Source organism: Mastigoproctus giganteus, chromosome 9 (genome assembly GCF_048544385.1).
Source record: "Mastigoproctus giganteus isolate SK-2022 chromosome 9, ASM4854438v1, whole genome shotgun sequence".
Classification (NCBI taxonomy): domain Eukaryota; kingdom Metazoa; phylum Arthropoda; class Arachnida; order Uropygi; family Thelyphonidae; genus Mastigoproctus; species Mastigoproctus giganteus.
In genome coordinates this window covers 183,047,473-183,074,201 of record NC_143583.1, presented here as the reverse complement: position 1 = coordinate 183,074,201, position 26,729 = coordinate 183,047,473, and the positions used below count along the sequence as shown (strand labels likewise).

The 26,729-nt window shown below is 37.0% G+C and overlaps 1 protein-coding gene across 6 annotated transcripts in view; it reads left to right on the top strand.

Annotated features, from left to right (window-relative positions):
- Not1 (CCR4-NOT transcription complex subunit 1) overlaps positions 1-26,729 on the top strand; it is a 710,948-nt gene that overhangs the window by 101,268 nt on the left and 582,951 nt on the right. For 4 of the 6 annotated variants that reach the window (XM_090381952.1, XM_090381947.1, XM_090381948.1 and 1 more), the window contains exons 8-9: positions 2,127-2,186; positions 8,496-8,622. In XM_090381952.1, the coding sequence (XP_090238078.1) occupies positions 2,127-2,186; positions 8,496-8,622 (187 nt within the window). The remainder of the gene's footprint in view (positions 1-2,126; positions 2,187-8,495; positions 8,623-26,729) is intronic. The other 2 variants (XM_090381950.1, XM_090381951.1) reach the window with 2 other exon arrangements.

The following is a 26,729-nucleotide window of genomic DNA, read 5'->3' as shown; positions in this document are numbered from 1 at the left end:
AAAAAAAAAAGCCATCTTTTCCTTCTTTTTTTTCTTTTCATTTATCTCTCTCTGTTTTATTTATTTATTTTTTTCCATCTGTTCTTTTTTCCTTGTTTAATTTTAATTTTTCTTCTATGTGTTGGAGCCTGATTGGGCCCAGTGTACCATTAAGTGCAATTGAAACACCATCCAGTGCGCTCGGTCAATTCCAAGCCCTGAATGTATGGTTAATATAAGATTTACAGAAAAAACACTTGAAAGTAACTTACTTTTCATGAAATAGATTAATGATTTACTTTTTTTCTTGGAGCAACTTTTAACTAAAACTCATTTAGGTTTTTAAAGTAACTTGTCCATCTCTTTTAAAAGCAGTACTTTTATTTGCCTGACCTCTCACTGTGTGATTGTTTTCATTTTCCAGAAAATGAAAACAATCACAAAGCTGCCTGCAAATAAGAGGTTATTGATACAACTCATATGTTTTCCCATAATCCAGGCAGAACAGTTCCAGAACTGCTATCAGCAGTGCATAACTGCTCAAGTAGCGTACTTTGAGAATGGCTGCATCTAGGTTTAGTTATATTTTATATGTGAGGAACTCATTCCACTCAGATTAGATTTTTTTCAGTAGATATTTGCAGACCATTGTCATTACTTAATACCATGCCATTATGGCTGACTCTAGTATGTTCCACAAGTACTGGAAGAATAATATAAAATAACAAGAAAATAGATCATTTGGTTTATACCCCTTTAAGTGAGTACATATACATATAGATAGGGAGTATATACACTTCAAGGTCATTTCAATGCGTCTGCTTACATATGTCCAGAAGCCTTCAAATAGGTGTTGATACCTGTTACAAGTAATTACAGAAGTATAATAATTTCAAATATATGAATTATGTTGAATATTCATTATATTAAAAATTATTATTGCACATTAATATATTAATGTATAATAATAATAATTTAATGTTTATATCATTTAATGTTAGTATTTCTTTGATACCTATAAGTTGTCATTTTTGCCTTTTTATATAAAACAAAAACCACAATTTCATTGTTATTCTTATATAAAACATCATTGTACAATTAGGATATTGTCTCATTTTGTATGCAATGAGCAAAATAAGCTTTATACTTAATGCATCAGTCATGTTGTGGAGGTGTTTCTCCATGATTTGCCCTGCTATTTTCAGATATTCTAAATGAAAAAGACAGCTCCAGTAGGGGAAAAAAAAAAAAAAAAAAAAACCCTATTGTTACATTTAAATAAATACCAATATATATTTCTGAATTGGCCAGTGCTTTTTATGGACTCTTTTTATTGACCAAGGCAAGACAGATGGAACAATTTGAGGTTTAGTGTCAAACAGTGTTAACTACGAAATTGCATTTTTTTTAGATAAATTTAGTTTCACTTTAAACAAAATAACAGCCGACCGGGCTAGCCAGATGGTTAAAGTGCCTGCCTGGCAATCCAAAGGTCGCAGGTCTGAATCCTGCCTCGGGCTTGGATCAGAGTAAAATGCAAAAACTTTGGGAGGTGCATTATGGCCACAGAAGCTGATGTGCCAACAACTAACAAAAAAAAAAAAAAAAAACAAATAACAATGCATATCATGTCATTGAACTGTCTCTCTTTGATTACTACTTTACAATTTACCCATAAAACATTTCCCATAAAACAAGAAAATATCAGATGACTTTATGTATACATAAAGTTTTTTGACCCTCAACACTTCACTGGAAAAAGGCACTATCTGTAGTTTATGTTCTTTGACATTAATAATGCTGGCAAGGGTTTCACGAATTCAAGTCATTCTGCATGTGTTCAATTGCCTGTTTCTGTGTGTCTACCCAACTAGATGTTTTCTTTGATTCAGTAGTTGCCTGTTTGGCTTCACTGAGATTAGACGTGTGATTAATGCAGATTTTTTTTTGTACCAAGTGTGCCTGTTTGATTTTCATAATGAGCATAGAAAAAAAAAAGTTAGTGGGGGTTAATAAATCACTTAGCATCAGGGAAAAAGTAATGCTTGATCTTGCTTTTAGTGTTCGGTAAAATAAAACGGCTTCTTTTGTGACTAGTGAATTGAATTTTCATGCTTCTGCTTTTACTTCTTCAAAATTCGATACAGCTGCTGCCACCTCTGTTTCAGACAACAACTGCTGTCCCCAACGACAAGCCCAATAATGAAGTAAGTAACAATAATTATTCTGTCAAATTTCATTCTGCTGTTCAAAATTGCTGTTAATATTTGCACATAAGTCCAATTAAAAATTTTCTTTTTAGCGTGAGCCAACATCATTGGTCAGGGAAGATCATTTTTTCAATGCCTCCAATACAGGCCCACACTACATTCCCAAGCCAGAAGAAAACTTTTCTTCTTCTGTCTCTTCCAATGATGAAGTAGAAAATAACTCAAAGAAGAAAGTTTGTCACTTTAACAAACATAAATCAACAAATAGAAGATGGCAATACCCTTTCAGGTGCTCCTAATCCCGAACAATGTGCCGTGGAGGCCCCTGCAACATTAGATGGGAAGTCTGAATGCAAAAGAAGGAAGATCTCCAGGCTTGCTATATGGAAAAGGAACTTGATTAAAAAGAAGGTACAAAGGGGAGATGCTCATTTTTCCATCAGTAGTGGTAAAGGAATAGCTGCGAAACGTGTTTTATGAAAAGACTGTTCAAAATGCCATAGAAAATGTAGCAGTTTATTCAATGAAAATGAGAGGCAAAAAGTATTAGAATACTGGAACATAAGAGACTCAAATAAGAAAAGGTTGTATTTAAGTGCAGTGATTGATGAAACAGAGAAGGAAACTACTTGTTCTAAAAGTGAATTGTCTAGGAGGGCAAAATCAAGAGAATTTTGGTTAGGAAAGAATGGCAAGGAATTCAGAGTCTGCCAAGGTTTCTTTTTAGCTACCCTGAACATTTCAAATAGAGTAGTAGCTAATACTTTGAAAAAAAAAAAAAAAAAAAAAGATTGACCAGTTTGTAGTTAAATGATAAAAAAGGAAAGCATGAGTCCGGAGTAAAACGGCCAGAAATTGCCCTACAAATAATTTACGAGCATATAGACTCCTTTCCCAAAGTTCCATCACATTACACAAGAAAAGATACACAAAAGCAATATCTGCCAAGTGATTTGAATATTTTTAAAATGTATGATTTGTACTTAGAGAAGTGTGCTGAAGAAAACATCAGGTCTGCAAAATCCTGGCTCTACTGACAAATATTTCACACAGAGTTCAATATGACTTTTCATATTGAACTTTGTGCGAAAATATATGTGCAATAAGTGCTTTAGGTTTCAGAAAACGAGTGAGGAGGAAAAACAAAAATAAAGAAGCCTTTCAACAATGCATCGACAGAAAAGTTAGATCCTGGGAATGGAAAGACAGATTGAAACAAAAATCAACCGAAAATGAACTTCACTTCTATGAATTTGATTTTGAAGCAGTGAGATATTGTCCTGAAGTCAATGCAGAAGCAATTTTTTTTTTATAAATAGTGCTTGGTTGTCTATAGTCTGACTGTGTACAGTGTTGGCACAAAAATGGCGACTAATTTTATGTGGCACAAAGCATTAGCTGGGAGGGGAGTCTCAGAAGCGGCATCGTGTTTGTACCAACTAATGAAGTCCATCAATGATGGAAAAGAATTTGTGTTCATATCCAACACTTGTCGAGGGCAAAATAGAAACACAGTTGTGTCAACAATGTTTGTGTGACATCATGTACACATTCAAACTGCAAGCAGAACTGTTGATATTTTTGATCCTCCTGGATAGTATGCATTGTCCATAATGGCTTCAAAATCTGGGAAGTACCTAGTGAAAGAAGTCAGCCAGGAAGAGGTATTAAACTTCACAGAACAAGTGGCACTGTAATCAGAAAGAGATAGATATACTCTACTGGAGAACCAGTAAAATGGCTTCAGATAGTCTGGCTGCAGTACTGGAAGGAAGAGCTGAAAAATATTTATTTCAAGTACAGCTATTCAGATGAAAATTTCAAATGCTTTAAAATTCAAAGATGGATTCTTTGTGGCTTCACCTTCTCAAATTTAGAATTAAAGAATAAATACAATGTCTCTCTGCAGATCCAGGTTGAGAAATGTAAAGACCTCATGGACTTATGCCGAGAAAACATTATTCCCCAACACCATCATGGGTTCTACTAGGGTCTCAGTGAAGCCAATGATGATGGCAATAATATGGAACAAGAGAATAAATAAATTTAATGTATATTTCAATAAAAATTTAATGAGTACAAAAATGTAATGTGCCATTCTCTAAACTATTTTTAATGTCAAAAAGTGTTATCTACAATAATGTAGTATTATAATTAATTTATAGTGAACTATTAAACAGTACCATAGAAATCAATTTTGGTATATATCATGCTATAAGTAACTATTTTTTAATTTTTTCTAATTTTGTATGGGTTTTTAGAAATAGAAGGAAAAGTTGTAGTCAAAACTGTTTTTCCTCATTCCTGGAAAAACGTAATTTTGTAGTTAATGTTGTTTGACACTAAACCCTCAAATTGTACCAAGGGTTTAATAACCAAACAGTTCCTTCCAAGTATTAAACAGTTTGGGAAGGGTATGCCAAGTTGGTTTCAACCAAATTCCCATTCAACGTTCTTGCTTACAGGACGTGAGTCCTTCTTTGGAAAATTAAATGTTTTAGGTATTTCAGCACGTTTATCTTGTGGAGAAAAAGAAGACTGGTTACATCTTCTGTATGGATGCCATGAATACCAGGATCTATGAGAGCAATTGATTGATGGAGCACACAGCATGCAAACACTTGACTTCTGAATGCAGGCAAGGACAGACTTTAGGGCTTTCCAAAATTTTGCAGTACAAGTTTTCAGGAGACAATAAGTCCTGCTGCAAATGGAGCAAGAACAGTGCTGATAAAACTACCTGTATAAAATGTGGTTGAGTGGATGGGTAAAAATAGCCCACTGGACATTGGAATTGGATTTTGTAGTCAGAGTAAGTATAGGATGTGTGGTACCTTTCCAATTAATGGTGGGTAGCTTATCCTGTGAAAATGCACAAATGCAGCTATTGCTTACAGTGAAACAGTGTTCGTGTCTGAGAGCAACATGGAATAAAATGATCCCTGCATTTCCGTTCGCTGCACTGGTTTCATGGCACATTCCAATTTTTCGTAAGTGAGATGGATATGTATAGAATGTCTCTTCGGCTGCGGCAAACATAACGGAAGAAAACAGGTGAAATGATTCAAGAGGGGTAGTGCAAGGACTGTTTCACTAGCTATTTTTCTTGGCAGAGATTCAAATTCTCGTGATCTGAACTGTAGGATTCCAACACCCTATAATGGAGCGTGTACATGATGTGCAAAATTTTAACGTGTTATAATGGAACAATTGTAATTATCTGTACAGTATGTAAATAGTGGTGGGGGGTACCAGGAAAGCTGGCTGGAACCACCTAGTACAATAAATAAATAAGTAAATAAGTTTTTTATTTAGAGTAATGCAATACTAAGGCCACTTGTGGCAAATGCTCCCACAACATGAGATGTTTTCAGTGGTAAAAAATAATAATAAAAAAAAATAAAAAATAAGGTTAAGTAAAGGTACAAATAAATATTTTACTAATTATTATAGTCTGCTTATTCTTATTATTATATAGTTATTTTTTACCATCAGAACTTTGTAGTCACTTTTTAAAATCCAAACAGCCATAGCTCCATAACCATTCAGAATTGGAACATGCTTATATTAATTTTCTTCAGTGTTTTCAGGTTGTGAATCAAAACTGAGAGTTTAGTCGGCCATGTTACAAAACATGAAATGTAGTGCATGTCTCTTATTGTGATCACAGATAGTGTTATCACTTTTACGAAGTCCGATCAAATGTTTACTACATAGAAAAAATTGCATTTATTGTAATCAGTGCCTTGGTTTATGTTAATCCTTTTTTGCCTTATCATGGTTTATATATGTGTATAATTTGCTGCCAAACAAAACATTTGCTGTTCGAGGAGAGTCTTGTCATGGTGGAAAATTAAGTAAACAAAGACTCACTGTTCTGTTATGCTGCAATTCAGATGGCAGTCCCAAACTATGCCCACTTGTGATTGGTAAGTTTTCCAAGCCAAGATATTTTAAAAATAGTTAACCAACTTCCCTGTGATTATGAGGCCAATAGAAGTGCTTGGCTTACAGTCAGAATTTTTTAGTCTTGGTTATCAAAATTGGACAGAAGAATGGCTTCAGAAAAAAGGAACATTTTGATGATTCTAGACCGTTTTATAATTATTGTAATTTGTCAACTTAAATGCTGATACATTTTAAGTTGACAAATATACGGCTGTTGTTTTTACCCACCAGTTTAATGCAACCACTGGATCAAGGCATTATTTATAACCTCAAGAGAGCATATAGAGCCCGCCTGATAAGGTACTTGATCCGCAGCATAGAAGGAGGGAACAATTTGCAGCCGAATTGGAATTTCTTGGATGCTATCCGTAATCTTGTTATTGCTTGGGAAAGTATTGGGTAACTGCTTCAGAAAGAGTGGTCCAGCAGACAAATGTGATAGCAACAGTGAGGAATGGAGGAATTTGAAGGAGCATATGAATTTTGTTGGTGAATTTGAAGAGTTTATGAAGGTGAATGATGATGAAGTTGCTACCACTGCAATGCCAATACCAGAAGAGCTGCTGGGTACCAAACAAAACGATGCTGTTTTTGTTACCAGCGACAGTGAAGACGCGCGCACACTGCCATCTAAAAAAGATGCCCAAAATGCATTGAACATAATAGAGAATGGCTTGGCCTGCAGTAACGTTGATAAAGAAACAACTATTTGCATTTGATAATGTCTGTGCTCTAGTTAAAAATGCATGTAGGACAAAAACTGCGCAAAAAACATTGGATTCTTTCTTTAAATTAGATTAATTTATTAAAAAGTTAATGGTTTGTATGTCTCCTTCTATAATTATTGTAATTATTTTTACTGCGATACTAAAATATTGTATATATCAAAATATATACTGTACAATATTTTCATTTCCATTAATATTGCTTTTCTCTTAGTTTATCTTACAAATAAAATAAAATCTTTAAAAAATATGTTATTCCTATTATTGTATTGTTAGACAAGGCTTTTGTTTTTATTTTATTTTATTAAATTAATTTATTTTTGATATTATTATTATTATTCTTAGATATACAGTATGTACCAAAAAAAAAAAATAATAATAATAAATAACGGTAAACTTTTGACACTTTTGGGGAACCTTGTTACTACAAACCTCGTTATTACAAAACGTGAAAATTTAGGTCCCTTGAACTTTGTATTAACGAGATTCCACTGTGCTTCCAGAAGTTGGAGAAACACTGGAATCTGAGTAGAGTGCCAAGGGGGGGATTACTTCGAAGGAGAGCTGCCTGGTTAGCTTCATCAATCCCTAAATATTAATTCAGTCATTGAACCTTTTGATTGCACTTTGTATATATTGTGTATGTTTTAATTTTTGACAGAAGCTCCTGTGAGGGACAGTGTAATAACTAAACAGTGGTTGCAAGAATGATCATGTGGCATTGCACAGATGCTTTCACCATTTACTCTGCAAAAAAATACTCCAATTAAACTTTCTGTTATGTGAGGATAGAGATAGTTTTGGTCATTAATCTTGAATTAGCAATTTTTGCACAAAGATTATTTTTCTGTGGAACCTGTCAGGTTTTGTTCAACCACTTGTTCCTTTGTCCAAGTTAATTGTATTGGCACTTCTCAAGACTTTGATAAAATATACACACTTCTGTTTTTTTCCTGTTCCTTCTATTTTGGGATAATTAGTATTAGTCTTATCAAAGGTATCAAGATGTTCCCTTTATTTCTTGGAGGGGGGCACTTATCAGATTTTTCTCATATCCAACAATTAAACTTGTAAATGATAGTAATGATATTGAGTTTTTGTTTTTTTGCTTTTTCTTTAGTGATATTCTTTATCTTTCTAGATAAAGAATATCACTCTAAAATCATTGCTGAGAATTTTCAACACAAAACTTTGTGGTACCAACTGAATTTAGTACACAGTATTTGTCAGCTGCTTTCTTTGTAACATATGTTATCTGTATATTCAAGGTTCTCTTCTTGATGTGTGGTTAAGAAGTGAAGGACTGAATGCGTTACAAATTTATTAATTGCTGCAATATATTTTTTCACAGGGCTCTCTGGCCTTGTGTAGTCCAGAGTGGATTATGTCTTCTCTATAACATGTTTATTTGATATGAATTGGTGACTGATGAACTGATTTATGATTGTATGATGTAAAATCAGATTATACTTTTTACACCTCACTAAGATTATTCTGCTGCCCCTCATACAATGGGCTGACTCATTTTACCCAGTTGACTACTTTTTAACTGGTTAGCCTCTTCTGTGGGTTACTTTAAATAATTACTATATATTTTAGGCCTAAATTTTTACACAATATTTTTCTCATCTAGCCTTGAAGAATGTAGAAACAATATAGTTCAGTTAGGACTGAAAGAAGTAACTCCAGCCACAGTAGCAAGAATTCTCACTGTGATGTCTCAAACTCATTCAGGATTGTCAGATTCTGTGACAATACAGGTAATGTATCAGAGGCAGATTCCCCCCCTCATTTTCTCCCCTGTCTGGTATTATAATAGTTCTAAATATGAGATTAATTTCATTTGTCATATTGTTTTGAGTTTAGGTAAACCTCTAGTTTTTAGGGTTATTATTTGATGTTATTGAGCATGTTGAAATAGTGACTACCTTCCCCGGCACTAAAAACATTTTCTATTCATTAATCCATGTGCAACCTTGACTGCTTTTTTTTAGACAATATGCACACTATATTCATACAGCATTACTGAGACCTTGTGGCCTTAGTTGGGGGATAACATATGCAAGATGGATTTAATAGCAATAAAAAGTATTTGTGCAGTAACTGCACATAGTCTGGTTGGTGATGTTTTTATATTTTATATACGATTCTAAATTAGGTCCTGATTTTAAAAAAATTATGATGATAAAATGAACAAAGGTACGGACAAAAAACAAGGCATATTATGTTTTATTGAGGCATAAAGTTTTGATATTGACTATGGAATATCATTGGGATATGCCAGTTTATGGCATATCACACTGATGGTCCTGAAAAGTAAGATAATGAATTACACTAGCAGTGAGTAAATATTATATGCTTTCTGGGTTGGTGAAAGCCAGACTGTGACCAGTGTACAGTGACATTTTTGACAAGATTGTGGAAGACAACCACCTGAGTATAAGACTTTCATATCCTGATATGCACATTTTTTGTTGCTACTGGGTGCTTGGTTCACCATCAGCAAAGATGAGGCTGTCCAACTGTTTCTGATACAACTTTGGCGTGCGTGTGTGTGTGAGAGAAACTTACAAGAGGAATCCAAGAAAGTCCACTAGACGTCTAAGCAGGGAGCTGAAAGTCCCTGAAACAACAATTTGGCAATTTGGCATATTTTACAGAAGGCGAAACTGTACAAAGTCCAGTTATGCAAGCACTGATGAGAACAAAACTAAATGATATGATTTCTGCAGTGCCATGTGTGAATGAATGGACTTGTAAAATGAGTTTGCCTTAGGGATTGTGTTTAGTGACAAGGCAGTGTTTTTTTTTTTTTTTTTTTTAAGTGGAAAGGCACAATGTTCAGTTCTAGGGAATACAAAATCCAGACAGTATTGTTGAAAATGAATGTGGCAATGAAAAAGTGAAGGGCCTTTTGTGCAGTCAGTGAAAGAAAATTTACAGACCATTTTTCTTTCTTGAGAAGACTGACAGGAGTGTTGCACTTAGTTAGGCTGCAGCTTTTTCTTATGCCTCAGTTGGAGAAGGATACTGATCTGTATGGGATCTCATCTTCCAACAAGATTGCCATTCCATTATCATTTAACAGTTGAGTTTTCTTCAATGTACCATTTTCCCAACTCTTGAATTAGTTGTGTAGGTCCAATATCATGCCTCCTAAGATTTCCAGACTTATCCCCACCACATTTATTTCTGTGGGGGAGATACATCAAGGATGTGGTGTACCTACCCCTCTACCCACCACCAGAGAGGAACTCATGGTCAGAATTGTTAGTGTTGTAGATGCCAACGTGCTCACTCGTGTTTGGGAAGAGCTGAGATACAGAAGGGGCATCTATTTTGTTATGGCAGCCATATTGAGCAGTTGTAAATTTGTCAAAATTAATATTGTTCCAATAAAATATACTTTAAATTATATCTGTATCATTTTTCACTTCAGAGTTATACTTCAAATCGGGATCTAATTCAGAATCACCTGATATAGTATAGTGCTGGTTTTGTCTTTCAGAGAAGTGTACTTTATGCCATTAAATTTATAAATGACTACTTAAAGAAATTTCAAACAAATATGCTTTAAAATTTCACTGTGCTTTAAACAGCGTGAAAAGAAATTCTCAAGATACTTTCAAGAAGAGGTTCATTCATCATGTGGCAACATTACAAAACCTGCAAAGTACGAGGGAGTATCAAAAAGTTCATACCCTTACCTAAAAATAATAGCTTAGAAATGTGAAACTTCACAGAACTTGAATCCTTTTCTATGTACTAACCATGTATAGTAACACATTTCTTCCATCTGGATCAGTTATTTAATGCTTTGATCATGGAAGTCTGCACTTTTTACCTGAAACCACAATTCCACTTCATTGATGACTTCCTGAGATGAATCAAAGCAGCGTCCACCATACTGGTACATCTAGCATTTATCATTTGTAACCAACCAATCAAAAAAGTTCTCAATATCTGCATTGCACAAATCCAACAGTTGGCGAGAACATTGCATTTGACTTTGCTTCTGCAAAGGCGTCAGCAACCTTGGAACCCATCATGTGGAGACCCTTAGACATGTGCAGATGGTCATGTAAAATGCTGTGGACAGACCCATAACTAATTCCCACTGCATTTGTGATGAAATGAATTGTCACACGTCTATCAGTCAGCACCAGCTGCTCAATCTTTGCAACCTTCTCACTTTCTGTGGATGGCCTTCCTTATCTTGGCTCGTCAAACACACTTGTACGCCTGCACTGGAATCCCGTTTCCACTTTTTTACAGTGTCATAGGCTGGACAATTCTGCCCATACCAGCTTTCATTTCTTCATCAATTTCCTGAGCTTTCTTGCCCTGCAAATGCAGGAACTTGATCACTGCTCAATACTCCACTTTGTCAACCATAGCGTCCTTCCTCAGATTCTGGGCTCCACCTCTGGTGTACAGTCACCTACAGGAATGAAATTCCACGTTAGTTATTGAATATCTAGACAACTTATTAAAAACGGCATCTTCCTACTGATGTTTTATCTAGGTCAGGGTACGAACTTTTTTATACCCCTCCCTCGTACATCCACTCTTGCTGACCTCAGTGCAAAATGACTGAAGGAAAAAGGTTTTTCATAATTTTCTTTCGAATATTGCTGATATAAAAGGATCCCACAAGAAATCACAAGATTGATGTAAACTTATTAAATTGCATTTTGGAAAGTTTTCATCCTAGATTAGAAAGTTGCTCATTGACAAAATAAACTCCTCTGACCTAGACATCGTGCTAGAGTGTAATCAAGAACATTTTTTAAGAACTAAAATTGCATTGTTTTTGCTGTTAAACAATTTGTTCAAAACAAGTTTCTAGTACAGCATCTAGTACATTGTACTGCACTCTCTATAAAAACATATTTTATGATTTTTTGCAGTGATGTCTATATCTGTTGTAGATTTTCAAAGAAAATATATGTAAACATCCCCCCCCCCCCGATTCATAACTTCATTCAGGAAGATGGGACAAGGAGTGGACAGAAGATTTATAAATCTTAAGAGTCAGGAAACCAACTTCTTGTTGATATGCCCAGATAATGTCATTTGTGAATGTCATTACAAATTGTGAATGTCATTCATAATGCCATATGAAAATTTGTGATGACATTTGATTATTGAATCATATGTCAGTAAATATATATATTAGTATTAGTATTATTAGTATTAGTAACGGCCGCATGGTGCAAGAAAGCCTATGGCTTATGCTGCACCAGCCAAAAAAAATAAAAAATAAAATAATCCGAACAAAACAATGATAAAAACAAAAAATAAATAAAATAAATAACTAAATAATAATAAATAATAAATAAAAAAATATATAAATAAAATAAAATATAAATAAAAAGGAAATTAAACCTATCATCCTATGCGCTTCCCTTACCCGAATGCATTGAATCATATGTATTTGTAATTTCTTCTATTTATGGTTCTTTTTTACAATGGTTTTGGGCAGTCATAAGTTGCAAGTGCACTGCCTGTGCACTGTTGATAAAGCAATTCTATTATCTATTATCTATTTGTGCATAGCAATTCTATTATCTATTTGTGCATAGTACAAATGTTTATCTATTTGTGCATAGTACAAGTTGACTTCTCCAAAATTTTAAAATTACAGGTTTATTTCCTTAACTGCTTAAAGTATCAAACTATTGTTTATTAATTTTGTTCAAAAAATAAACTATTGTGTTTTGTACATTTAGCTCTTAAGTATATGGGTTGTGATAATAGCTCCCCCCCACACACGTTCTTCAAAAAACTTAGTAGAACCATAAAATTATTTGTGTATTTCAAAGTAAAGCATGCTCACTAGAAAAAACAAACTACATTGATTAACAGCAAGTTAAATATGAGATAAACACTATATTGTACTACTGTCACACAATAAACTTAGCATTCAAGCAAGCTGCAATAGAAGACTGTATCTTACAAAAATCAGACTTCTGAAAATTTTAGATTAAAAAATACAACAAAACCCTCATTTTTTTTGTTCTTTTGTTTCAATTTATCTGATTCAAAACTTTTTACTCTATTTTAAATTTGTTAAAATTTATTGTTCCTTCTTCCTTGTGTATGGTTGGCTTAGATAGCAGAATAAGAATTGTAAAAAGCTTGTCAAGCTAAAATCATTCTCTTCTAGAATGGAGTAAAGCTTCACACAAGTGCATATCAAAGTGTATAGCTATATTGGCTTAAAATTGACTAGCTGCAGGTTGCCATCAAATTCAAATGCATTTGTCATTGTGTAAATTGTGTTGAACTTTATCAATGGACTTTTCTTAGCAGTGTGTAGCCTTTGAGGTTCTCGTCAGAGATGTTGTAACCTTTGAGGTCCAATTTTTTGAACTGACAATTGGAAAATAATTCATTTTGGCAAATATAGGAGAAAAAATGTTAACTATTCAATACAAACTCTCATTACTGCAAAACTGTAATCTCTAAAAAATGAGTGAAGTTTATAAAAGGAAACAAATAACAAACAAAAATAATAAAAAAATTTATAAAAAGAAAATGAAGAAAAGGGAAGTTTAAAAAAAAGGAAAAATAAGTGAAGTTCATTTAACTTTGATAGTTAAATATGCCATTGCAACAGTTCGCTTGGAAACTAAACTAAACAATAAATGTAAAATCAGTACATAGTCTTGATCCATAGCTTTATATTGCAGTAGCATACAGAGAAGACAACATAATTGTTAACAGGATTAAAGCAAATGCTGTTTGGTTCTTAAAGAAATGTGGAATTCAGCTTGCACTGAAGTTCTGAGGTTTAGTTGTAAAAATTTAATAGGGCTGGCTAAATAACCCTTGTGTTGACAAGACAAAGGATAATTGATGATGAGTGAATTTATATAAATTATGATTTTCAAGAGTGAATTTATATAAATTATGATTTTCAAGAGTGAATTTATATAAATTATGATTTTCAAGAAATACATAAAAACATGTAGAAGGGGATAAATGAGTAAAGAAAGTTCAGAATGAGTTTGGAGTTAAATTGTGAATGAATGTTGATTGGCTGATGCCCACATTTCACAATTAGCTTTTTAAAACGATTGAATTAGAAATGTTAATTTTAAAAAAAAGAACAGTGCCAGTGGATGTGTATTGAAAAGACATGCAGCAGAAATTGAACATTATGTGATAGCGAATGGAGTGAGTTCTTTGGAGAGATCATGCATTTCTCTCTTGGTTTCAGTCCACAAGTTTAAATGATGAACTTGGTAACCACTCAGCCTTATCACGAAAAGTATATCATAAGTTTTAATTTAATTTGATTTTTGATTTGCTTAGGTTTAGCCCCTCGACGTGGGCACCTGTACGTGGTGAGGGGACCTCCCAGTGACGCTGCTGGACTTCCAGACTAGCATCACTGGGATCCAACGCCCACAGCCTAGGTTCCGGGCTTACATCAATGGAATCCGGCGTGTTTGCCGTGCGCTGCGACCCGTGGAAATTCGGAAAGGGGGATCCTGGTGGTTGAGGGGCCCAGCTTCAATACACCACTTTGGCCCCTGCTTCGACAAGACGGGTGGTCCTGGAAGGCCCGGCTAGGATCAATCGGCTAGTAGGTTCGCCTGCGAGGGTCAACCGTGTCAATGCCACGCCCCTACCCTCATGGTCCGAGGGACAGGATTCAGGCTGGCGGCGGTGCGGGTATAGTGTCTGGGTAGCCCTGGCGTCCCACTCCCGAGCGCATTTATTGCATGCCGGGTAGTGGGCGTCCCTTTGGGCTCCGTGGTGGGTGGGGAGCCCGGGCACTGAATAACTAAATAAACTTCATGAATCCTGAGAAACTTACTTCTTCAGGGGCCCCAACCCGGTCCCTATCTGAAAATATAGACGGAGAGGCAGATATTATTGCAACAAAGAGGCAGCGAACTGAAACATCATCATCAGGGCCTGTCCCAAGATTCCTAATTATTCATTCCACCAGTGAAAAACCGATTGGTAAAATGTCGCCCTTTTTTATTCAAAAAGGGTTAGATGGGTTAGTAGGTTCTCCCAAATCAGTTAAGAGGCTCCGTTCTGGAGACCTCTTAATTGAAACAAAAAATGACAGGCAATCCAAACATCTACTCCGAGTAACATCAATCGGAGGAATCCCTGTAACAGTGACACCACACAGAACTCTCAATTCATCGAGAGGTGTCATTTCGGAGTGGGACCTTCTCGACGTGACCGAGGAGGAAATCTTCTCCGAATTAAAACCACAGGGAGTCATTGCTGTCAAGAGAATCACTGCGCGAAGGGATGGAAAAATTGTTAAAACCAGGAGCGTAATCCTGACTTTTAACACTCCTAAACCTCCTGACGAGATTAAAGCTGGATACATCAACTGTTCAGTGCGTCCATACGTTCCGAACCCTTTACGGTGCTTTAAGTGCCAGAAGTATGGACATTCTCAAATGGCCTGCCGTGGAGTCCTTGCATGCGCTCGATGCGGTGCAAAGGACCACGAAACAACAGCTTGTTCAGCCGCAAAACCCACCTGTATTAACTGTGAGGGCGAACATCCGGCCTACTCACGAGCATGCCAGAGGTGGAAAGAAGAAAAAGAAATTCAGCGGCTGAAGGCAGAGCTAAATATATCATACCAGGAGGCAAGGAAATCGGTCAAACCCCAGAATATCAACAGACCTACCTACGCCCAGAAGGTAGCAGGGAGATGTTCCGTCGGAACTCAGACGGACATGACCATTCCTCCCAAGGAGTCTTTCACTCCCATCGCGCGGTATCTCTTAAGTTCGCAAAAACCTACACAGAAGGACCAATCAGCTGCCACTCCTATATCGGTACCTCCTAATGCTCCACAAATTACAAAGGTAGTTATGAAAGAAAAGAATAAGAAAGGGGAAGTCTCCCCTAGTACCCAAGAAAAGATGGATGTCGAGCAGAAGGAGGTACCCGAAGAGTCAGTCTTGGAACTCTTTGCGGAGGAGGAAATGGACACGGGACAGCGTCCTTTCTTCCCCAAAAAAGATAAATCCAAGACTGACAAAAGTAAGCCCTCAACACCTCGGAAGCCGCCTGATGGACCCACCAAGCCAAAATAATGGCTAAATTCCTACAATGGAATTGTCGTGGATTCCGGCGAAATATAGATGACATCAAGGCCCTCCTGCAAAAGCACGAGCCAGTTTGCTTTTGCTTGCAGGAGACATATCTAAAGGCAAATGATGATCCCACCATGCACAACATCACAGTTTTTCGAAAGAATAGAATTGCGGACGGCTCTGTACATGGGGGAGTGGCTATCCTTGTGGGTAACCATACCCCAGTGCAGCCCTTGCTAATTACAACCAGCATAGAGGCTGTTGCAATTCGCCTTTCAGTGGGATTCTTATTAACTGTATGCTCTATTTATTTGCCACCTGGGACTGACATCTCCCAGGCTGACCTTGATGATCTTCTAACGCAGTTGCCTCCCCCTTTATTACTTCTCGGGGATATGAATGGACATAACACCCTGTGGGGTAGTGCTAGCATCAACGGAAGGGGACGAGTCATAGAGCGTATGCTCAATGACAATGACCTTTCCCTTCTAAATACTGGAATAAACACCTTTTTCCACATGCCTACCCGTACCTTTTCTGCCATTGATCTCTCTATCTGCTCCCCTTCTCTGCTCCCTTCACTCACTTGGGAAGTGGAGGAGAATCCATACGGAAGTGATCACTTCCCTGTGATAACCTTGTTACACAGTGGGAGACCATGTCTTCCCTTCAGGTTACCACGGTGGAAGTTTGATCAGGCTGACTGGACTGCCTTCCAACATCAGGCAAATTTTAATCTTAGTACAGTCAGTCAAGAGCCTATCAATGATGCAGTTAAGTACATCACAGAAAATATTGTCCAAGCAGCTGCGAATACTGTTCCAAAAACATCTGCCCGGTTTCCACCATTTCCCAAACCCTGGTGGAATTCACAATGCACAGCAGCAAAAAAGGCTCAAAACAAAGCGTGGGGGATATTCCGCCGATATCCTACCACGACCAACCTTATAGCCTTTAAACATGCACGAGCCAAAGCACGCTACATCCGTCGTCAGAGTCAAAAGGAATCGTGGATCCGTTTTACATCATCTATTAACCAGTCTACCAACTCTAAGGTAGTCTGGGATAAAATCCGGAAAATGAAGGGAAAATACACAGCGCACCCCTCATCGGTCCTTGAATATAATGGATGTACTATTGCAGACTTTACTGCAATAGCGAATGCTCTTGGGGAAACTTTTTCTACAATCTCCGCAACATCATCTTACTCCCCAGAGTTTCTGGTCCTAAAGCGCAACGCTGAAAAACAGGCCCTTAAATTCACATCGAAGGGATCCCACCCATACAATGGGCCATTTAATATCCATGAGCTGAAAACAGCACTCGCCCGTACAAAGGCTACCGCTGTTGGACCAGATAACATCCATTATGAAATGATCAAACATCTTTCACCAGAATCCATGGACCGTCTGCTCCTCCTGTACAACAGAATCTTCCTCGAGGAGCACTTTCCGGAAACCTGGCGCAAGGCAACTATTCTTGCTTTTGCTAAGCCGGGAAAGGATCCTAAATATCCAAAAAACTATCGTCCTATTGCTCTGACCAGCTGTCTGTGCAAAATATTGGAGAGAATGGTCAATGCTCGGCTCTTATGGTATTTAGAGTCGAATGACCTTCTCTCCCGCTTTCAGTGCGGCTTCCGAAGAAATAGGTCCACATTGGACCACTTAGTTAGACTGGAAACATCTATCCGAGATGCTTTCCTAAAAAGAGAACATTTGGTGTCGGTGTTCTTTGACATGGAAAAAGCGTACGACACAACTTGGAGATTTGGTATTTTAAGAGACCTATACAATCTCGGTCTGAGAGGCCACCTTCCCATTTTTATTAAAAATTTTTTATCCTGCCGTTATTTCCAAGTTCGTGTAGGATCCTCCCTTTCGCGGCCTTTTTGCCAAGAGGAGGGGGTACCACAAGGATCTGTCTTAAGTGTTACGCTTTTTGCCATTAAAATAAATTCTATTTCGGAACAACTTCCTCCAACTGTAAACAGTGCACTCTATGTCGATGACTTCAGCATATTCTCTCAATCATGCAATATGAGGGTTATTGAGAGACAACTGCAACAAGCTATTGACCGTGTTAACATCTGGGCCACGGCCAGTGGTTTCAGGTTCTCACCGGAGAAGACCGTTTGCGTCCATTTTTGTCGCAAACGTAACCTCCACCCTGAGCCTGAATTACGACTTGGACAAAGCACCATCCCAGTCGTATCAGAGGCAAAATTCCTGGGACTCATTTTTGACAAAAAGTTGACATTTGTTCAACACATTCGTCAGCTACGTACGAAGTGTACGAGAGGGCTTAACATCCTCCGCTCTCTCTCTTCTACCTCTTGGGGTGCAGACCGATGCACTCTACTACGTCTGTACCGTGCACTTGTGCGCTCAAAATTAGATTATGGGTCTCAGGTGTATGCATCTGCCAGAAATAGCGCCGTTCGTTGGCTTGACCCCATCCATCACCAAGCCATTCGTATCGCTACTGGTGCATTCCGAACATCACCTGTCCAAAGTCTGTATGTCGAAGCAAATGAACCATCGTTGTCGCTTCAACGAATGCAGTTGTCTCTACAATATGCCTTCAAGCTGAAGTCCCTGCCGGACCACCCCACGTGGACATCCGTTTTCGAGCCACGATGGGAAAATCTTTATAACACACGACGGACCGCCAATCGCCCATTCGGCATTCGTGTTCAAGAGCTACTCAATGAGCTTAACATCTCGGTAGACAAGGTCGCTCGATCACCAAAGGAGCCCCTTCCACCCTGGCATGCACAAACACCAGCATGTGACTTCTCGCTCAAACTTGCGACGAAGTCTAATACTCCAGCCTCTGTCTACCTTCAGCTCTATTCACAACACCGTGCAGAACATTCTGACTTCTTGCCAGTTTACACAGACGGCTCGAAGTCAGAATCGTATGTGGGATCTGCTGCTGTCTTTCCAAATAATACCGTATCAGAGCAGATACCCCTTGACTGCAGCATTTACACTGCAGAGCTGCATGCCATAGAGTTAGCTCTAGATCACATAAGAAAACACCGTTACCAACGGAGTATTATATATGCCGACTCAATGAGTGCACTACAGGCTTTATCAGCGATGTCACACACTAATCATCCAACCCTGTCCCGAATCCAGCAGATATTATACAGCCTCTTTGTAAGTGGATTCGATATTCGATTCTGCTGGATTCCCAGTCACATCGGGATTAGAGGAAATGATTTGGCTGACACTGCAGCCAAATCGGCAGCCCTGACGGATAATCTTGACCTGTTAGTCCCCTATACAGACTACAGGCAAGTGATCCGTAGTAACCTACAATCTCAGTGGCAAGATTCGTGGCATCGACTGATTACTACAAACAAACTATGTCGAATTAAGCCTATGATCCATCCATGGCGGTCCAGCTTCCGCAGGGATCGCAAAGAGGAAGTTGTTCTTGCTCGGCTCCGCATAGGACACTCTCATCTAACACACTCCTTTTTGCTGAGGGCTGATGACCCTCCTATGTGCGAGCAGTGCGACACCATTTTATCCATCAAACATATTTTATGTGACTGTACCAATTTTAGAAATGCTCGTTATACCGCTTTTAACCATCTGACTGAGCCATATACACTCAGTCAGATTTTATCCGACAATGACCATGTGTCTGCTATTTTTAGTTTCCTAAAAACAGTAAACCTTTTTACTCGTATTTAAAAAAAAAAAAAACTCTTATTATTTTAAGGTTTACTATTGATACTCGTTTACAGATATTTGTCTTTTACAGTTTACAATTGTTTTTATACTCTGACTTAGTGACCTAATTCATTAGGTCACTGAATGTTTTACTAATTTTGTTGACAAAGTTTTGGCGCATTATAGCCTAAGTTGCTGATGTGCCAATAAAACTCAACTAACTAACTAACTAACAAGCTTAGGTTTAGCAGAAGAAAAGTAATGTTGCAAATGAATAAGCCTAGTTTCTTTGGTGTACAGGAAGAAATATTTGTAATATGCTTACTCCAAGAAAGGTTAAGAGTCAAGAGTTATCCTTAGTAAATCCTGGAAATCTAATATATAAATATTTCTGAATATTAAAGTTTTTGTTTTTCTTAGAAAACTTTTTAGGTAAATCTATACACTTAAACCTCTCACATCTGTTCAGTACCATAGAATTGCAGGGAGCATATCCTTGATGAATCTAGGAATGTTTCAGATTTTAAGAAGTCATATTATAAAAAGTGGTACAAAAGGGGAGGTAAAAAATACTGCATTTCTGTACTGGAACTTATTGTCAAGAGAAAAGTAACATATCATGGGAAAGTATATACCACAGATAAAAATGTTGTACACAGTTGATGGACCAACTTCAAAGTTTCACACAGTTTGCTTCATTGAAGTCCATTGTCAAATTTCTTTAGGGATGCATCCATTTTCACAATAACCTATGTTTGTATTTTGTAAACTACCATTCTCCTCTGGGCCACTTGTTTTTCTTTTAGTATCATCTTTAAATACAAATACCATTGGATAAATGCTCAGTACCATAGGATTGCAGCGAACTGTTTCAACACAGTAGGCAAAATCAAATAATTTGTATTGTTCACTGGAGTTGATTTTTGATTCTGCTCTCGCTAAAGGCAGGCCAGGTGCACTGCATTAAGGTTCATGTTCTACTCAGAGACAAATACCATTATCTATGGTTCTGTAATTTGCCTGCATGGCAAATGCAGCCCATTTCTACCATTTCTAGGACTAAAGGTATCTTTAGTCCTAGAAATGGGCTTTCCATATCTATAATGATCAACACAGTGGTCATTTAATTGGAAGATTTGCTTCCATACATTGCTTGGCATTCATAGTGAGCAGACGCATTTCTAAAGAGCAGGGAGAGCATAGTGACTAGAGAGGAGAGGATTAGTTTAGGATTGAGAGGATTAGGTTAGATGATTGATTGTAAATAATTTATTTAAAATATTGTTAACTTTATTTTGATATGTTTTTTTCCCCTGTAACTGTGAGATGAAAAGTGTTCCGTGTTTTTGCATGGAACACTTTTCATCTCACAATATATTTACGGAACACTTATGAAAAACACATTTAGCGGGAGCCAAAGAACTATTTGCTAATATTTTATTACATACAATGCACTGTGCATCAGGAGCATCTTTATTTCCGACACACGTAAAGCCGAAATTCAAATAACTGTCATTGTCCTTCCGTTTTGGTCTTTTGTTTTTTTCACACTTTAAAGTGTGACAATATTGTGTTCGTTTTCATTGACCACAGTTGTACTACTAGAAGTAGTTGCTTCTCATTTTAAAGTTCTTTTTTTTTTCAACTACAAGTCCATCGTCATTTATTTTAATAATAATATTTTGAAATACTGATAATTATCAAAAAATATATATACAAGGAAGTGAATTTAGTTATGATATTGGTTCACTTCCCCCTCTCCTTCAACCCATATACTCCAGGCTAAATTGTATACAAACGGCATATCAGACCACTATGTTGCTACTTTTTTTTTTTGTAGATAGCATTACCTCTATACATACTTTTCTATAGAGGCGCTTCCATAGCCAGGTGGGAAGGAGCAGCAGTGCATAGCACGCGCTTCTTGATTAGACCGGGGTTCGAGCCCGTGACCACCAAATACAGAGGATGTAGAAAGGTCAGGGAATGACCGCATATCCAGGAGCAATATGGCCTTAGTTGCTGATGCTCCTTAAAAAAAAAAAAAAAAAACCCAAACTTTTCTATACAAAGCCCACCAAAATAAAGTGTTCTGTGGTCTATTTGATTATTAGTCTATGCCAATATATTAATAACAAAAAAAAAAAAAAAATAAATAAATAAAAACAACATTAAAAATTATAATGATACAAAAGTGGTGTATGCTACAAATATGCAAAATTTATTTATTTTATGTTTTTAATTATTACGATTTTTTGTGGAACACTTGTTTACATATTACGGAACACTAATGTTCCACAGAACACAGTTTCGGAAATGCTGCCCTAGAGAATAATGTAACTGAGAGCTCGTCAGGGACTCAAGGCTTTAGTAACCTACCAAGTGATGCACCCCGGTTCAGGCCCCGGAATCGTGAGTTCATCACTTGCAGAATAACCAAGTGCATCACCTGCAGAATAACCAAGTGCAAACTGACTTAGTTCTATTAGGAAACTCCATTGTCAGGGAAATGGGAAATATTTTTTGTAATAAGGATAGGTGGACTAGAAACTAGAGTATGTCTGCTGGGAGCAACAATTAATGATGTCACCAACAGATTGTCAGATTTTAATGATCATGTGGGGACTAATGATATTAAGCATACATAATCTGAATGATTTAGTAGACATATATAGGACCATGCTGAAGAAATGCTGCAAGTTAGGTCAGAACAAAGGCATCAGCAAGCTTGGAACTCATTATGCAGAGACTTTAGACATGTGCAGATGGTCATGTAAAATGCTGTGGGCAGTCCCATAACTAGTACATTTGTGATGAAATGAATTGTCACACATCTGTATCTGTCTGCAATTCTTACCAAAAGCAGCCTGAGTGCGACGAAAGCTTTCCCAGATTCGGACGTATCGTATGCTAGTATAGAACCTGTATGGTATGAGATAGTTGGAAGCAAAGGTATAATGAGAGCGGGAGTAATCTACAGGCCTGTAGATCATTTGTGAAAATTATGATGAGAAGCTCTACATGCAAATGGAATGAGAAAGTAAGTGTGAATGTCTTATTATGGGTGATTTTAATTTGCTTCTAATTGATTGGAGCAAATGGGAAGGAAACTCGACATGGGGGACAATATTTTAAAATCAATTAGATGATTATTATTTGTATCAATATGTCAGGGGGAAGTACTAGGGAAAAGAATATTCTAGACCTGATCATCACCCATGAACCAGATGATATAATAGGGCTGACGTAAAGGAAGCAGTAGCAGAAAGTATTCACATAGTTCTACGGTGGACAATGAAGGGAGAGAGGTTGCACTACTTAAAGGCAAAGGAATGGGTTATAATTTCAGGAAAGGAAATAATTATGATGGCTTAAGGTGCTACATGGCCTCTGTTAACTGGATAGATATCTCACAGAGATTGAATACAGTTGAATTATGATATACCTTTCAAACATTAATCGCAGAGCTTTGAATGCATATATACCATTAAAAAAATGCTCCACGAGGAGGATTCCCAGTTGGATGAATAATGAAGCTGCCAGATTACTTGAGCAGAAAAAGAGAGCATGGAAAAGTTAGAGCAATAAAAAAGTACTGAAGCCTACAACAGCTACAAATTGATCTGTAATAATGCCACAGAAAAGGTTAGGCTGGCAAATGCAGATTATGAGAAATCGCTGGCAACGAGAGCGAAGATTGGTGATAAGGAATTCTTTGCATATATAGAAATGAAAAGAAGAGGAGGACAAACCAAATCGGACCCTTATATAGCGGACATGGAATATTATTGGATACCCCAGCAGATGAACTGAACAGTTATTTTGCATCGATATTTACAGAAGAAAAACCCTTTATGTCAAAGAGAAATTATGGGAGTGAAGTTGAAAAATATGTAATTAATGATATTTAAATTTCACATCATTATTTAATGAAAAACTTTAAGCCTACAGGCAAGTAAGGCTCCTGGGGTTGATGGCATATACTCTATAATTTTAAGGGAGGAAAGTGAGTGCATTGAACCATTGAGGCTAATTATAAAAGCATCAGTGGACTCAGGAGAGATTACATTGAATTGGAAAAGTGCCACCGTATCTCCAATACATAAAGGGCAGTTCTAAGAGTGTAATGGGAAATTACCAACTGATCAATCTAGCTTTAGTAGAGGGAAAATCATAGAGGCAATGATCAAGGATGGAATTCAGGATTATTTAGATAGAAATGGAATTCTGAGAGATACGCAGCATGGTTTTGTAAAGGGAAAATCATGTTTAACAAATCTGATTATCTATTTTGACAGGGTCACTCGTGGGCTGGATTTAGGGATTAATTTTGACATTGTTTATTTGAATTTCAGCAAAGCATTTAACTCAGTCCCACATGAGCGGTTACTTTAAAGGCTGGAACAGGTTAGAATCACAGGGAATCACAGTTAGAATCCTTAGATGGATAGAAGGATGGCTTCAGGGTAGGAGGGAGAAGGTTGTGATAAATGGTTATTCCTTAGCTTGTATTAATGTAAGAAGTGGGGTTCCCCAAGGATCAGTATTGGGACCACTGTTGATTTTGATTTTCTTAACTGACATCATAAGGTTTTTGGTCTAAAGATGAATATGGCTAAAACAAAAGTGATGATGAACAAGTATGCCAAAGAAAGGGAAATAATCATTGAGGGAGCAGCAATTGAAAAGGTGGATTCATATATTTATCTTGGGCAAATCAGCTGTAACAATGATAAATGGCTGGAAGTCAACAGAAGAATAAATTTCAGATGGATTCAGGAAATATAGTCACTGAGGAGCAATATCCCAATTTGTCTGGAGTTTCCAGACAAATTGGGAGTTTGCAGTTTCTGGAAACTCCAGACTACAACTTGAAATCCCTGCTAATGAAATCCTATCAGACCTAGATGAGTGGTGTAGTACACATAAATAAACTATTTAACTAAATAAATAAATTAACTATTTCTGTTCCCAAAACAAAACAAATTCTTTTCAAAGGAAAATTAGACCCAAATAGACCTCCAAGTATTAAGATTAAGGAACAATCAATAAAATTAGTTAACTCATACAAATACCTAGGAATTATGTTAGATAACAAACTTCAATTCATTACCCATGCTAAATATGTACTAAGCAAAATCAAGACCTTGACAGGCAAAATAATCAGAATTACAAAAGATTCTTGAGGTCTGAAACCCTCCACTCTCAAGCTGTACTACAAATGCATATTTATTCCTATTGTCTGCTATGCTGCTGGCACTTGGGGCCCAGTATAATCACAGTCATGGTGGAAAAAATCTTGACTCAAGCCCAGCACTTCTTCCTGATTGCAAATTTAAGAGCTTGTCGCATGATTTCAACTTCGGTACTACAGGTAATCAACGGCAAACTGCCAATTAAATACGAAGTACCGTACAATTACTTTCAGTCTTGTAGAAGGAAGGGTATTGCAGCACAGTTCAACCAGTTTTCTGTTAACCTGGACGTGCCAGTGAAAGAAGGCAACACTAGATTAAGAAACCAGGTTCCTCCAGGAATGGCAAAACGAATGGTTTAATGCCAACACTGGAAGAGTTACTACCCTTTTTATACCCCAAGTTGCTGAATTTGACAAAAAACATTGGCCCTGGTTTAACCCGGGTCTTCACCTAACTTTCCTTCTATCCGGCCATGGCAGCCTAAACTCAAAGTTATTTGCTCTGGGTTTGGCTGCATCTCCTCTATGTAAATGTGACTCAGAGGAGACAGTCCAACATCTAATCTTAGAATGTCGATGTTATGGTAGATATTCGATTTGAACTTCAGACATTGACTGAAGTTTATGATGTAAATAACTTCAAGTTTTTAGAATGTAAGGAAAATTATCAGGCACTGGCTAACTTTGCTGACAAGGCTTTCCGCAGAAGGAAAGGACTTGTCGATAGAGAATATTTATTTAATAAGTGTTACTACCACTGAATATATTGCCTTGGTATTAATCGCATTGTTACAGGACCTCTGATGAGGAAATTTATTTGTATTTATTGCCGGATAGCAATATTAGCATTTAGTATATATAAGTCGATGTGCCAGGTTCGCTGTTGGGTGGGCGGTGTCATAGGACTTCGACCTCTAATAAGGTGCATAAATTGTAAATCTTAAATTGTATAAATTGTAAATCTTAAATTCTATAAATTGCAAGATATATGTCTGACCTCATTGTAACCGAACTGGTTACAATGAGGTCAGACATATATCTTATACAGCTATACAGATAGTTAAAACTATCTGTATAGCTGTATAAGTTGTGAAGGTTAATTTAGAAATTGGTGCCTTCAACAAATTGTAATAACTGAGTTCCAAGTGTTATGGATATACAGTATGGTCAAATGTGCAGCTATACTACATTGGTCTCAGGCAACAGACTTATTGGTTGTAATCATTCCTGTTGGTGGATCAAGATGTTTTGCAAAACCACAAATTGTAAATAATGTACAGTTACTCTTCAGCGGCAGATAGGGAAACCCTGGAGCCTGCAGAAAATAATAAAATACTTTGAATACTTTGAATCCCAATTTGTCTGAAACATAAAATAATGAACCAATGTATATTTCCTACCATGACTTCTGTAAGTGAAACTTGGGCACTCACCAAAAGAATGGAAGAGAAGCTGAAAACTATACATCAAAGAATGGAATGAATTATATTAGGAATCAGACTGTTTAGATAAGAAAAGAAACACATGGATTAAGCAGCAAACACAAATAAAGTACATTCTTACCAAAACTAAAGAACTGAAATGGACTTGGGCAGGATACATAGCCCGAAGACATGATGACACATGGACTAAGAAAATAACAGAATGGTACCGAAGAGGAGCTAAAAGAAAACCTGGAAAACTGGAAGACAAAAACAGAGATGAACAGATGAAATTCACGAGTTTGTGGGTAGTAAATGGATGGCCATTGCACAAAACAGAAGGAACTGGAAAGTTGCTGGAGAGGCCTTCATTCTGCAGTGGATTGAAAATGGCTGATGATGACGACCATTGTAGTATAGTTGGTGACCAAGAGTTCCGGTTTTTAGCAAAAACTCATTTCCTGTCCTTTTTATTTTCAC